Raw genomic sequence first — 15,124 nt, forward strand, 5'->3', positions numbered from 1 at the left:
GCAGAGTAGCCCCGGCTCGCTGCAACCAGAGAAAGCCCACATGTGGCAACAAAGACCCAACACAGCCAAAAATTAATTGATTAAATAAAAAAATTAAAAAAAAAGAGTCGCTCTCAATGGCTAGTTATTTACCTTTTTTTGACACCAGCAAGAGGGTATCTCTGCAAACCCTGTATGGTCAAGCCCCAATGCAGGCCTCAGCACAGGGGGCCCGTGTGTGTGCTCGGGTGGCGCAGGGTGTTCCTGTGGATGGCAGGATGTCCAGCGACATTCCTGGTCTCCACCCTGGGTCGCAGGGGCGCCTGCCCCCTCCCAGCAGGAAGCCCTGCTCTGGGACAATCCCACAGGAGTGCGAGGGTCACTGAAAACACTTGTCTAAAATGCTGCAACGCTAGAAACAGTAGTTGTGTCACCTGTTTATTCTTCCAATGAGCAATCTAAGGAATTCGCTAACTCTAACTGTCCTCAGTAACACAAGGACGTTTTTATTTTTTATTTATTTATTTTTTAACACAGGAAAATTTTTAAATTACATAATAGTTACTTGATGTGTAACAAATGATGCTTCCCAGTACCCGTGAAATTTTTCTTTTATATAAATACTGTTAGGAACAGATTCCTGGAAGCTGTTTACTGCTCACTACAGCTACAGATGTAAAGATTAAGAGGTATTCCTTGTTTTTATCACTCAGGATATATTAAATGTGTGATCGTAATTTTATGAAAATTCCTCTACGAACTTAACAAGAAATCCAATTCTGTTTATATAATTTGAGAAAGAATTCAGGACTAGCATTACCCTGAAAATACAGACAAATCAGGATAAGTGTATAATTTTAACACATCATTTTTTCCCCTTAAAACACACAGAAGCTTTAAAAACAGATCAAAATTAGGCCCTGAATTTCAAATGTACATCTGTGTCGCCTGCTCTCTTGCAGAACTTCACAGAAGAAAAACAGAACTACAGAAATTAAACAGAGGCAGATGGGCTACAGCCAGGAACAAAGGAACTGGCCACATCCTGAAACAGATGAGGGGAAAGCAAGCCCCAGATTAAACACGCACACACAATCTGACTAAACCTTTTCCACATACATAAAGCCCGTGCTCAGGACTCATTTTAAGGCCGTGAATCCGATTTTATAACTAGGGCTCCACTGACAGGCAGTCCCAAGCACAAACCTCTTTTCCATAACCACCAAGGACGCGCCACCTGCCCCAGGCGGAAACGCCTGGCTCTTAGCTGGTGCTTCTGTGAACGGCAGCTCCCACAAGCCTTAGCTGGTGCTTCCGTGAACGGCAGCTCCCACGAGCCAGTGACTCCAGCATGATGGGCATGAGGAGGGAGGGGAGACAGCTTGGGAACTCCCGCTGGGCAATTCTGGCCCTATCTGAGCACAGAAATGAGTAGCGGAAAGAATGGGTTATATGCACTGTACAAAAAAAGAATCCCCCAGGTCCACTCTGAAACCGACACTGCACACACACGCTGCGCAGTCTTCTTCATAGGAGGATTCCACCTACCGTAGTAGACAAGACTACAAAGCCTTCATTTTATAATCAGCATAGTAATAACTGATTCACGTAAAAAAAAAAGGGGGGGGTGAAAAAATACTGGGTCATTCACAATAGTTAAAAGGTGGAAACAGCCCAGATCTCCATTAATGGATCAATGGATACACAAAATACGGTGTATCCACGCAACGGAGTACTACCCAGCCATAAAAAAACACAAAGTACCAATTCACGCTACCATGTGGATGAACCTTCGCAACACGCTAAGTGAGAAAAGTCAGACACCAAAAGTCACATACTGTGTGACTCCGTTTATATGAAATGTCAAGCATAGGCGAATCCAGAGAGAGAACAGAGATCAGAGGCTGCCGGCGGCTGGAGGGAGCGTGGAGAGCAGGTGACACGGTTTGAAGCTTAACAGAGGCAGCTGGTGATTGTACAACGCTGGGAACTCACTGGTATTTTAAAGTGGTTAATTTTTGTGTGAATTTCACCTCAATAAAGAAAAAAAAATACATCAAAGTATTCACGTGTGTGTATACATATGCACGTATGTATGTATACTGGGGTGCTGGATATTTTCAAAGTATCACCCCAGAGACGACTCCTGTTAATTAAACGGGAAAAGGTTATGTTTGGCAACAGAGAACTCCGGCCAACACGGCCTTAACCAAACTTAACATCCTCAAAAGGAAAAGCTTACGAATCCAGATAGATGTACAGCTGACCCTTGAACCACACAAGCTTGAACTACACGGGTCCACTTATGTGTGGATTTTCAAGAAACATACAAAAAATATGTGTGTAGAACACTATATGCAAGACTTGTAGTGAAGTGGACAGCCTATCCTCACATAGGCATAAGGTAAGGGATGTTTAACGTACAATATTCATTTCTTACTGTTTTAAAACTTTGCTTTCAAAGAATTACCATACAGTATGCGCCCCTTGCTCCCGCTCTCCTCGCAATCGGAGATACTGCGTATCAGTCTATCATCACGGGTAACTTTTTAATTTAAGAATGTTTCCAATACGGTATTATGAACATGACTGCAATGCTGTGTACCACAGACATTTTACAATGATTCAATCATTACTGTACAAGCTACTGTACTGATTTGATTACACTCAGCTACCATAAAGCAATCACACTGCTACTTCTTTGTTACCAATACAGAATTGCTCTACCTATAAACTAATATGAATTTCTTTTTCACATTATCTTTTCATTTCTGACGTTAGCTCATCCCCCAACCTCCATCAACAACCTATGATTTAATCAATCACACCTGTGTAATGATTTAATCACTGCCTATTTTTTAAATAAATAAATTTATTTTGGCTGCATTGGGTCTTCGCTGCTGTGCGCAGACTTTCTCTAGTTGCGGTGAGCGGGGGCTACTCTTCATTGCGGTGCGCGGGCTCCTCATTGCGGTAGCTTCTCTTGTTGCGGAGCACGGGCTCTAGGCACGCAGATTTCAGTAGTTGCAGCACATGGGCTCAGTACTCGTGGCTTGCGGGCTCTAGAGCGCAGGCTCAGTAGTTGTGGCGCACGGGCTTAGTTGCTCTGCGGCACGTGGGATCTTCCCGGACCAGGGCTTGAACCTGTGTCTCCTGCATTGGCAGGCGGATTCTTAACCACTGCACCCCCATTAATTGTGTATAATGAAGCCTCCAAAAAAACCCTAAATGATGGTTCAGAGGGCTTCTGGGTAGGTGAATGCATCACTGTGCTGGGGGGTGATGCACCCCAACTTCACTGGGACAGAAGCCCCTTTGCTCAGCACCCCCCAGACCTCAGCCTACGGATCTCTTCATCTAGCTGCTCACCTGTATTCTTCATAATAACCTTTATAATAAATGGGTAAACGTACGTAAATGTTTCCCTGAGCCTTGTGAGCCCGAGAAGGGGAGAACAGCCTTGTGACTGGTGTCTGAAGTGGGTGCATCCTGCGGGACTGAGCCCTCAACCTACAGGATTGGCCGCCAACTCCAGGTCGACGAGTCAGACAGTCAGATTTGTGTGACGCCCAGCTGGTGTCGGCTGAGACTGGAGAATTACTCGGTCGCGCTGGAAAACATGCCCAAATAATTTAGCCGGAGCATGAACTTCAGAGTCAGACTGACCTAATTTCAAGGCCCAGACCTGGCATTTAATCAGTGACCTTGTACAGGGCAGGAGACTTAACTGCCAAGGCCACCTAAACTGCACCGTGAGTTCCAAAACGAAATTACGTGAGAGATGCTTTATAAAACGCAAAATGCTATGTAAATACAAAGTAGGATAATCATGAATGAAAAACAGGTGAGCCCAAGAGCCGTGGAGCCGCCCAAGGTCGCAGGGCACACACCTGGCAGAAGCAACCCCGCCCCTGCCCCATCACCTCCCAACTGTCCATCACAAGTGCCTACAAGAAGCCATCGGATTATCCTAGAACCCCATTTAACCTGTTGCTCCCACTGTCCTCCCCAGAACTGCTAACAGGTGATGAAAGTGACAGACACACCCTCCTCTACAGGTGCTGCCGGGTTAAGATGCCGCAAGAACAGGCGTCTGTGAGGCAGGTCACCTCAGTGTCTGGAAACCTCAGCTTCTCAACATCTGCTTGACACCTGCCTCCTCAGGTTTGGGCACTCAGGCAGCAGGACCTTCAGGAAAAACCCAGCACTGCTTCAGATCTCGCCCGAGGGCTCAACTCAGGTCTGATGCAGCCTCTGAATCAGCCGCCAATTTGCAGGAAATAGAACCAAAGATGAATTCGTGCCCCAAGCCTGCAACCAGCAAATCCAGACCCGGCAAATGATCCCGGCAAAGCCACAAGCTCTTCAGCAGATGCCATGTGTGGACCAGGGGTGAGGCGACCAAGACAGATCGGTACAGCCACGAGGGGACCCCACACAGGGACGAAAGGCTGGGAGAGAGCTGAGCAGGTAAAGCGCGGGGTCGAGGGCGTGAGGTGTTCTGTGAAGCTCGCGGTGGCAGACGCTTCTCACCTCACCTGCCGCACCAAGTGCAGACCTTAATAAATAAAGGCTTGGGCTTCCTCTTCAAACCTGGAACCACAGCCGGGAACCATGAGGGAAACAGCAGACAAACCCACATCGAGGGACGTCCTACAAAACACCTGAGCGATACTCCTCAAACACTCCTCAAAACCACTAAGGGCGTCAAAAACAAGGCAAGTCTGAGAAACTCTCACACGCACAGGAGCCTGAAGAGACTCAGACCAAATCTCAGGTGGGATCCCAGAGGGGGTTCTGGGACGATCAGGGAAAAACTAATCAAATCTGAATAAAGTATGACCTTAGTTAATAATAATGTATCAACCTTGGCCATTAGCTGGGACAAAACGTACCAGAGAAATGTAAAAAGTTAACAATCGAGGAGATGGGGGATTGATAACAGGACCTCTCTGTATTTTTAAAAAATATTTATTTATTTATTTATTTGGTTGCGCGGGGTTTTAGTTGCGGCAGCAGGCTGCTTAGTTGCGGCATGCGAACTCTCAGTTGCGGCATACATGTGGGATCTAGTTCCCTGACCAGGGATGGAACCCAGGCCCCCTGCATTGGGAGTGCAGAGACATATCCACTGCACCACCAGGGAAGTCCCTCTGTATTACTTTTGATAACTTTTCTGTAACTCTAAAACTACTCTGTTATTAATTTGCATAGAACTAAATACACACACAGATGAGCGCAAGTAAAAACTGGGGAAATAGGAATAAGTGGGCTGATTGTATCGGTATTGACTCGTGGCTGTAACAGTGTATTAGTTTCGCTAGATGTTACCATCAGGGGAAACCAGGTAAAGGTCCTCTGCTATATATATATTTTTAAATATTTATTTATTTATTTTTGGCTGTGTTGGGTCTTTGTTTCTGTGCGAGGGCTTTCTCTAGTTGCGGTGAGTGGGGGCCACTCTTCACCGCAGTGCGCGGGCCTCTCACTATCGCGGCCTCTCTTGCTGCAGAGCACAGGCTCCAGACACGCAGGCTCAGTAGTTGTGGCGCACGGGCTTAGCTGCTCCGCGGCATGCGGTATCTTCCCAGACCAGGGCTCGAAGCCGTGCCCCCTGCATTGGCAGGCAGATTCTCAACCACTGCGCCACCAGGGAAGCCCGGTTCTCTGCTATTTTTCACAACAGCTGGTCAATCTACAATTACCTCAAAAGAAAAACTGTTTTCATTTTAGATCTTCTACTTGGAATGGCCTGTCCCCTGCTTAGTATGAATGCTGCAATGCTTTGTTGTGATGACTGGGAAGATCCAATTCATCAATAAATAAAGCAAAAGTCAATTCTGCAAAGAAGTTTTGAAAAGGAAAAAAGTTTACTTTAAAAAAAGGACATATCTAAAAAATGAACTAAAAAAAAAAATGACGGACAGGAGACAGCTCTCTGCAGCATTCTCATCATCATCACGTTAAGTGCCTGGCAGAGTCAAAAAATACTAATTTAGTCACTGGTGGAGCCAGTAACGCTGTACTTTTCACAGCTCTCGGTCTACCCCCTACCAGATGCTGTGTCCGGTCACTTCAGGTATTTTGTCTAAGCCAGTGACAGCTGAACTGTTACTCTCCAAAGATCACTTCTACTAAAAATTTCAAACATAAGGGATTCATTCAGACCTCAGGAGACAGATCTCAGACTCTAGAACTGAAGCAACATTGATAAAAAGAGATGACCTGTAAGAACCCTAGAATAAATCTTCTTCTAAAACACATAGTGGGGACTTCCCTGGTGGCGCAGTGGTTAGGAATCTGCCTGCCAATGCAGGGGACACAGGTTCGATCCCTGGTCCCGGAAGATCCCACATGCCACAGAACAACTAAGCCCGTGTCCCACAACTACTGAGCCTGCACTCAAGAGCCCGCGAGCCACAACTACTGAAGCCCATGCGCCTAGGAGCCCGTGCTCCGCAACGAGAAGCCACCGCAATGAGAAGCTCGTGCACCGCAATGAAGAGTAGCCCCCGCTCACCACAACTAGAGAAAGCCTGCGCGCAGCAACAAAGACCCAACACAGCCAAAACTAAATAAATTAAATTAATTAATTAAAAAAAAACACATAGTAAAGTAACACTGACTCAAGATAAGTAAGACCATTTTCCACCTGAAATGACCTCCCTTTCCACACCACAACCAAAGGCTTGAACCATGCTTCTAAAATACTGACTACCCAGAAACAGAAAGACAAATATGATATCACTTATATATGGAATCTAAAATACGACACAATGAACTTATCTACAATACAGACTCACAGACATAGAGAACAGACTTGTAGTTGCCAAGGGGGAGGGAGGGATGGAGTGGGAGTTTGGGATTAGCAGATCCAAGCTAGCATATATAGGATGGATAAACAAGGTCCTACTGTGTATCACAGGGAACTATATTCAATATCCTGTGATAAACCATAATGAAAAAAATATGAAAAAGAATGTATACATGTCTGAATGTAACTTTGTTGCACAGCAGAAATTAACACATTGTAAATCAATTAGACTTCAATAAAATAAATTGAAAATAAAATAAAATGAAATACTGACTACAAAAGCTTCCCTCCTCTTAGGCAAGTGTTCATAGGCTAACAAGCTATACTGTCCCTTTGTAATGATACAAAATGGAAGTTAGGGCATTCCTCTTGTACTCTATGAAAGTATGTTATCTTAGACTTTTATATTTTACACTTTTTTAAAATTTCTCTACTCTGTTTCCCTTACATAAAACTGCACTTTTTAAATGCATCTCAGGTTTGTATCAAGTAAACAAATCACATTTCAATCCCTCAGCAAACCAAGACTCATGCAGTTAAAAGGGTCTTGCCCAAGATTATTCCTTCTTAAAACTGATTCCCAGGCTTAAGTTTTACAAATTCTAGTAAATCCTCCAAACTGAAAGCCTGGGGGGTGGGGGGAGAGCAAAATACACAATGCCATTTCCAGCCAATGGAATATTAATTGCACAGTTCAACAGAGTGAGATCTGTATGCATTAGGAACAAATGAAAAAAGGAAACAGTATACACAGCATGTATATTTACAAAAACAAAAATGTATAACTTTGCTGTATATGGCTTTGAAGTGTTCTCTGTTTTTTTTTTTTTTTTTTTTTGGCGGTACGCGGGCCTCTCACTGTTGTGGCCTCTCCCGTTGCGGAGCACAGGCTCCGGATGCGCAGGCCCAGCGGCCATGGCTCACGGGCCCAGCCGCCCTGCGGCATGTGGGATCTTCCCGGACCGGGGCACGAACCCGCGTCCCCTGCATTGGCAGGCGGACTCCCAACCACTGCGCCACCAGGGAAGCCCTGTTTTTTTTTTTTTGGCAGTACCACTCGGCATGCAGGATCTTCCCCAACCAGGAATGGAACACGTGTCCCCTGCGTTGGCAGTGTGGAGTCTTAACCACTGGACCACCAGGGAAGTCCTGAACTGTTCTCTTTTTAAACACTGAGAACATATTCATACCATCACTTCTGCAATTACTTTTTAAAACTATGTGGATTCATGAATTTTAATCTTTCTCAGTAAAACCAACATCTCAGCATCTAGAATTATTTACACATTCCTTCACGTATGTTTAGGCTACAATTATCTTATGTGTAGGAACTGTCACTGGACATCTACAAATACTGTAAATTTTAAGGCAGGTATTTAGTATCTTGCTATTTGACACCTACTATTTAAATGGCCTTTAAAAATTATGATTTCAATTCCTCAAGATAGAAACCTGGGCTTAAGAGTTAGTTGGCTCTGACTCAACAACAAAAAAACAACCAACCCAGTCAAAAGCTAGGTAGAAGACCTTAAGAGACGTCTCTCCAAAGAAGACATACAGATGGCCAGGAGGCACGTGAAAAGATGCTCAACATCACTAATTGTTAGAGAAACACAAATCAAAACTACAGTGAGGTACCACCTCAAACCAGTCAGAACGGCCATCATTAAAAACTCTACAAGGGTACTCCCTGGTGGTCCAGTGGTAAAGAATCCATGCAGGGGACACGGGTTCGATCCCTGGTCAGGGAACTAAGACCCCACGTGCCATGGGACAACTAAGCCCACGCGCCACAACTACTGAGCTCACGCTCCTCAACGAGAGAGCCCGTGGGCTGCAAACTACGGAGCCTACGCACCCTGGAGCCCCTGCCACAACTCAACTACAGAGAGAAGCCCGCGTGCCGCAACGAAGACCCGACACAGCCAAAAAAATAAATTAAATAAATATTTTTTTAAAAACCTCTACAAATAATAAATGCTGGGGACTTCCCTGGTGGTCCAGTGGCTAAGACTCCACGCTCCCAGTGCAGGGGGCCCGGGTTTGATCCCTGGTCAGGGAACTAGATCCCACATGCCGCAACTAAGAGTTCACGGGCCACAACTAAGATCCAGTGCAGCCAAATGAATAAAAAACAAATAACAAATGCTGGAAAGGATGTGGAGCAGAGGGAACTCTCTTACACTGCCGGTGGGAATGTAAGTTGGTGCAGCCACTGTGGAAAACAGTACGATGGTTCCTTAGAAAATTAAAAATAGAATTACCATACCATCTAGCAATCCCACTCCTGGGCTATACCCGGACAAAACTACAATTTAAAAGGATGCTATAGGGCTTCCCTGGTGGTGCAGTGGTTGAGTCCACCTGCCGATGCAGGAGACACGGGTTCGTGCCCTGGTCCGGGAAGATCCCACATGCCACGGAGCGGCTGGGCCCGTGAGCCATGGCCTCTGGGCCTGCGCGTCCGGAGCCTGTGCTCCGCAACGGGAGAGGCCACAACAGTGAGAGGCCCGCGTACCGCCAAAAAAAAAAAAAAAAAGAAAATATACAATACACAGAGAATCCTAAAGATGCTACCAGAAAACTGCTAGAGCTAATCAATGAATTTGGTAAAGTAGCGAGATACAAAATTAATGCACAGAAATCTCTGGCATTCCTATACACTAATGATGAAAAATCTGAAAGTGAAATTAAGAAAACACTCCCATTTACCACTGCAACAAAAAGAATAAAATATCTAGGAATAAACCTACCTAAGGAGACAAAAGACCTGTATGCAGAAAATGATAAGACGCTGATAGCAATTAAAGATGATACAAATAGATGGAGAGATATACTATGTTCTTGGACTGGAAGAATCAACATTGTGAAAATGACTACTACCCAAAGCAATCTACAGATTCAATGCAATCCCTATCAAGCTACCACTGGCATTTTTCACGAAACTAGAACAAAAAATTTCACAATTTGTATGGAAACACAAAAGACCCCGAATAGCCAAAGCAATCTTGAGAACAAAAAACGGAGCTGGAGGAATCAGGCTCCCTGACTTCAGACTATACTACAAAGCTACAGTAATCAATACAGTATGGTACTGGCACAAAAACAGAAATATAGATCAATGGAACAGGATAGAAAGCCCAGAGATAAACCCACGCACATATGGTCACCTTATCTTCGATAAAGGAGGCAAGAAGTGGAGAAAAGACAGCCTCTTCAATAAGTGGTGATGGGAAAACTGGACAGCTACATGTAAAAGGATGAAATTAGAACACTCCCTAACACCATACACAAAAATAAACTCAAAATGGATTAAAGACCTAAATGTAAGGCCAGGCACTATCAAACTCTTAGAGGAAAACATAGGCAGAACACTCTATGACATAAATCACAGCAAGATCCTTTCTGACCCACCTCCTAGAGAAATGGAAATAAAAACAAAAATAAACAAATGGGACCTAATGAAACTTAAAAGCTTTCACACAGCAAAGGAAACCATAAACAAGACCAAAAGACAACCCTCCCATTCAACCCTCAATGGGAGAAAATATTTGCAAATGAAACAACTGACAAAGGATTTATCTCCAAAATTTACAAGCAGCTCATGCAATAACAAAAAAACAAAAACCCAATCCAAAAATGGGCAGAAGACCTAAATAGACATTTCTCCAAAGAAGATATACAGATTGCCAACAAACACATGAAAGAATGCTCAACATCATTAATCATTAGAGAAATGCAAATCAAAACTACAATGAGATATCATCTCACACCAGTCAGAATGGCCATCATCAAAAAATCTAGAAACAATAAATGCTGGAGAGGATGTGGAGAAAAGGGAACACTCTTGCACTGCTGGTGGGAATGTAAATTGATACAGCCACTATGGAGAACAGTATGGAGGTTCCTTAAAAAACTAAAAATAGAATTACCATACAACCCAGCAATCCCACTACTGGGCATACACCCTGAGAAAACCATAATTCAAAAAGAGTCATGTACCAAAATGTTCATTGCAGCTCTATTTACAATAGCCAGGACGTGGAAGCAACCTAAGTGTCCATCAACAGATGAATGGATAAAGAAGATGTGGCACATATACAAAATGGAATATTACTCAGCCATAAAAAGAAACGAAATTGAGTTATTTGTAGTGAGGTGGATGGACCTAGAGTCTGTCATACAGAGTGAAGTAAGTCAGAAAGAGAAAAACAAATACCATATGCTAACACATATACATGGAATTTAAGGAAAAAAAAAAAAGGTCATGAAGAACCTAGGGGCCAGACGGGAATAAAGACACAGACCTACTAGAGAACGGACTTGAGGATATGGGGAGCGGGAAGGGTAAGCTGTGACAAAGTGAGAGAGTGGCATGGACATATATACACTACCAAACGTAAGGTAGATAGCTAGTGGGAAGCAGCCGCATAGCACAGGGACATCAGCTCAGTGATTTGTGACCACCTAGAGGGGTGGGACAGGGAGGGTGGGAGGGAGGGAGATGCAAGAGGGAAGAGATATGGAAACATATGTATATGTATAACTGATTCACTTTGTTATAAAGCAGAAACTAACACACCATTGTAGAGCAATTATACTCCAAAAAAGATGTTAAAAAAAAGATACATGCAGGGGCTTCCCTGGTGGCGCAGTGGTTGAGAGTCCGCCTGCCGATGCAGGGGACACGGGTTCGTGCCCCGGTCCGGGAAGATCCCACATGCCGCAGAGCGGCTGGGCCCATGAGCCATGGCCGCTGAGCCTGCGCGTCCAGAGCCTGTGCTCCACAACAGTGAGAGGCCTGCGTACCGCAAAAAAAAAAAAAAAAAAAGGAAAAAAAGAGATACGTGCACCTGTATGTTCATAGCAGCAGCACTCTTCACAATAGCCAAGGCAAAACAACCTAAATGTCCATCAACGGATGAACGGATAAAGAAAATGCGGTACGTATATACAATGGAATACTACTCAGCCACAAAAAAGAACGAAATAATATCATTTGCAGCAACATGGATGACCTAGAGATTATCATACTAAGTGAAGCCAGAAAAAGAAAAATACCATATAACATCACTTATATGTGGAATCTAAAATATGGCACATACGAACCTATATACCAAACAGAAACAGACTCACAGACACAGAGAACAGACTTGTGGTTGCCGAGGTGGGGAGGGAGAGGGATGGACTGGGAGTGTGGGGTTGGTAGATGCAAACTATTACATTTAGAATGGATAAACAACAAGGTCCTACTGTAGAGCAAAGGAAACTATATCCAGTCTCCTGGGATAAACCATAACGGAAAAAAATATTAAAAAAAAGAATGTCTATATGTGTAAACTGGGTCACTTTGCTGTACAGCAGAGATTGGCACAGTGTTGTAAATCAACTATACTTCAGTAAAAAAGAAAAAAAGAGTTAGTTGATTCTGGACTGAAGAGAAAATGGGAGATCTAAAAAAATATGGAATCAGCCCACTTTCTTCCACAGGGTGCCCGGTCCATAGTTCTTTAAATAGTAGCATTAAGCCCACAAATGCAGAAACAGAAAAAATGCTGGAGCAGGCAAGGTCCGACTTCTGCGCCTGAGAGCATCTAGAAACAGTCCCTTCTCTCCAGCCCCTTTTCTCAAACAAAAAACCTCTCATAGATTTTCTACCCAAAGGGTTGCCTTAGTCCCCAAATTCTGTGCCAAGAAACCTTCAAGATGGTTTCCTGTCCTCCAGATTACTGTCCAAATTAAACCAAAATCAGTAATCGTCCAAAAGTGCCAAAGCTTCTCCACTTTGTGGTGACGTACTTTGGTAAAAATATTTACCACGGCTACAAGAAGTGCTCCGTATTTTTCAGGACAAACTGCTGGAAAATTTTAGAATCACAGAAAACGTTCAAGAAGACAGAAGGGATTATTTAAAACAACATTACCTGTCCCTCAAAGTGTCTTTATATTCAAAATAGAACACAGACTGGGTTAAGTTATAAAAAACAGAAGAACTGAAAATTCCTGATGTCTTCATTTCCCGTTTCCATTTTCACACACAAACCCTCAAGTGGTAAGACACATGCCAGAGACATCCAGTAGCTCTGAGTCCTCAATCGGGGAACATTTTTCCGTTCAGAAAATTATCAAATCTGATCACGCTCTTCTCACTCTGTCCATGAAAAGAAAAATCAAAGTTTGGATATAAAAATCATTAACCACCTCTACTTAGAGGAGACAGAGTTTTAACCCCTGTAATTTCACTATAGTTGAGACCTCACTGCAGCTTCTTTGAGCAACCTCAAAGAAGCTTAACTTAGGTTGAAATATTTTATAGACAACTTCCTGGTGTTAAAACCAAACTACTAAGCCTGCACATCAGCTGAGAAACCTCTGCAAACTGCCAAACGTGCCTTACTCACTGTTCACCATTCCTCAAACCAAATCCTCTTTGGCTGGGCCACTAGGGTTGTAGAAATGCACGTTCAGGGAATGACAGATGGAGGACATAAGGGTTCACTGCTGGGATACGACCATAAAGCACTGCAGCATGGCAGACCCGAGTTCGGAAACAGGTTCTCACACCACTTCTTGTCTGTCTATAGCTCAAGTTCTTACTAGTGAGTAATACAGACGTGGTTCATCAGCTTTCAAACTAAGCCACTGACATTTGAAGATTAATCCAAGCCACATATGAGCAAAAAAGAAAAAGAAAAAGTGATCCTTTCCTCAGGAAATTCGGCAAAGTTAATGATGGGTTAAACTTGACTCAAGTTAAACATTACAGGGGTGGGGGTTGGCAAGGAGGGAAAGAGTAAAAAGGGCAGGGGCTCCCGCCTCAACGCAATGTGGAGATGGGTCACATGCATACTGACCAACAAACAATATGGAGCAGTAACACGATTATCTCCTGAAAAAGTTATCAACTAGGCGATTTCATTTTAAGGGCACAAAATTCCACCAGCAAGAATCTCACTCCCATCCTCGTAGAAATCGGTTTCATCTCCGATTTAAGTTCATCCTACCAGGCAGTGCTTCCCAACACCAATACTGATAAAAATAAAGAAAACTGGTGCTTAACATTCTCTACATGCTCAGCAAATGTTAGTTTTCCCATAAAAAATGCTACTCAAGGTGGACACTGCCTAACACAGCGCCTGCCCTCAGGCTGCGAACTGTAAAATCGCGTTACACGGTAAAAACAGTTTCTTCAGTTAAGATAAAGAAATAATGTCATTTTCTGATTTCCAAGTCACCAATAAGCCTAATCGCTTAGATGGTACCTAAGCCCGAAAAACAGGACACTGTGTACCGTTCCCTCAGTACCTCAGGGAGGCGCCCCAGCCCCACCTGCCTTTAGACAGCCCTTTCTTTAAACCCGCTCCTGCGCAGCCACAGGGGACCCCCTCCCCAATCCCCGTCGCGCTGACAAACACGCGACTCTAAGCGGCAGAGCCGGCTGGTTTCTAGGACTCGCGGCGCTCTGCACCTGCGCCCGTGCACACCTGGGGGAAGCTGGCGCGTCCCGGAACGTCCCTGCGGACCCTGGGCCCGGGGGTGCTCCGCGCTGAAATGGGGGGCGCCCCGCGCTGAAATGGGGGGCGCGCGTCCCTGCGGAACCTGGGCCCGGGGACGGCCCGCACTCAGAGGGCGGGGCGGGCGTCCCTGCGAACTCTGGGCGCTCGACGGCTGTACCCGCATCCCGGTGACCCCGAGCCTCCGACCCAGCAACCCCCAGGCACCAGCCAGGGCAGCGGAGGCTTTGCACAGCGTGGGCGGCACAGGCCTCAGCAGCTGCGTCCTCTCCCTCTCAGCCTCTCCATCCCCGGCCCCACCCCGCCCGGAGGGTCCCTAAGACACGCCCCGCGCTGCAGCGTCGGGGACCCTCCCCCTCCTACCCGGCAGCCCCGGGAGAGACCGCCCCCCCGCGCGCACGGCCGCGCCCACCCCGCCCCCGCCCGGCGTGCAGGAGGTGGGGGAGGGGACGGCGAGGCGCGAGTCCCCCCCCCCCCAACGCAGAGCCGCGCTGCAGGGGGTGCACCTTGCGCTTGCGGGCCTCCGCCGAGCCGCTCCACACGAAGCACTGATAAATGGCGCGCAGGTTCTGCTTCCAGTTGTCCACCTTGAAGCTGCCCAGGTGCGCACAGCCCGGAGGCGTCACCACCAGCTCCGCGTCCATGGCCTCGCCGTCCGGCTCGCGCCGGGGCGCCGGCGGAGACGAGGACGACGCCAGCGCGACGCGGGGCTGCGGGCGGCACGGCCAAGGGACAGGCCCGGAACAAAGCGGAGTCTCGCGACCGGGTGGCGGGCACCGCCCGCGCTGCGCTCGCGGGTAGCCGAGGCCGCAACAGG

General features: G+C 45.8%; 1 protein-coding gene across 1 annotated transcript in view; it reads right to left on the reverse strand.

Annotated features, from left to right (window-relative positions):
- The window catches only part of USP22 (ubiquitin specific peptidase 22), a 34,750-nt gene extending 19,626 nt beyond the window's left edge, over positions 1–15,124 (reverse strand). Inside the window, exon 1 of the mRNA XM_059998662.1 lies at positions 14,814–15,124. Within this exon, the coding sequence (XP_059854645.1) occupies positions 14,814–14,951 (138 nt within the window). The 5' untranslated portion in view covers positions 14,952–15,124. The remainder of the gene's footprint in view (positions 1–14,813) is intronic.

The sequence above is a fragment of the Delphinus delphis genome, chromosome 19, assembly GCF_949987515.2.
Source record: "Delphinus delphis chromosome 19, mDelDel1.2, whole genome shotgun sequence".
Classification (NCBI taxonomy): Eukaryota; Metazoa; Chordata; class Mammalia; order Artiodactyla; family Delphinidae; genus Delphinus; species Delphinus delphis.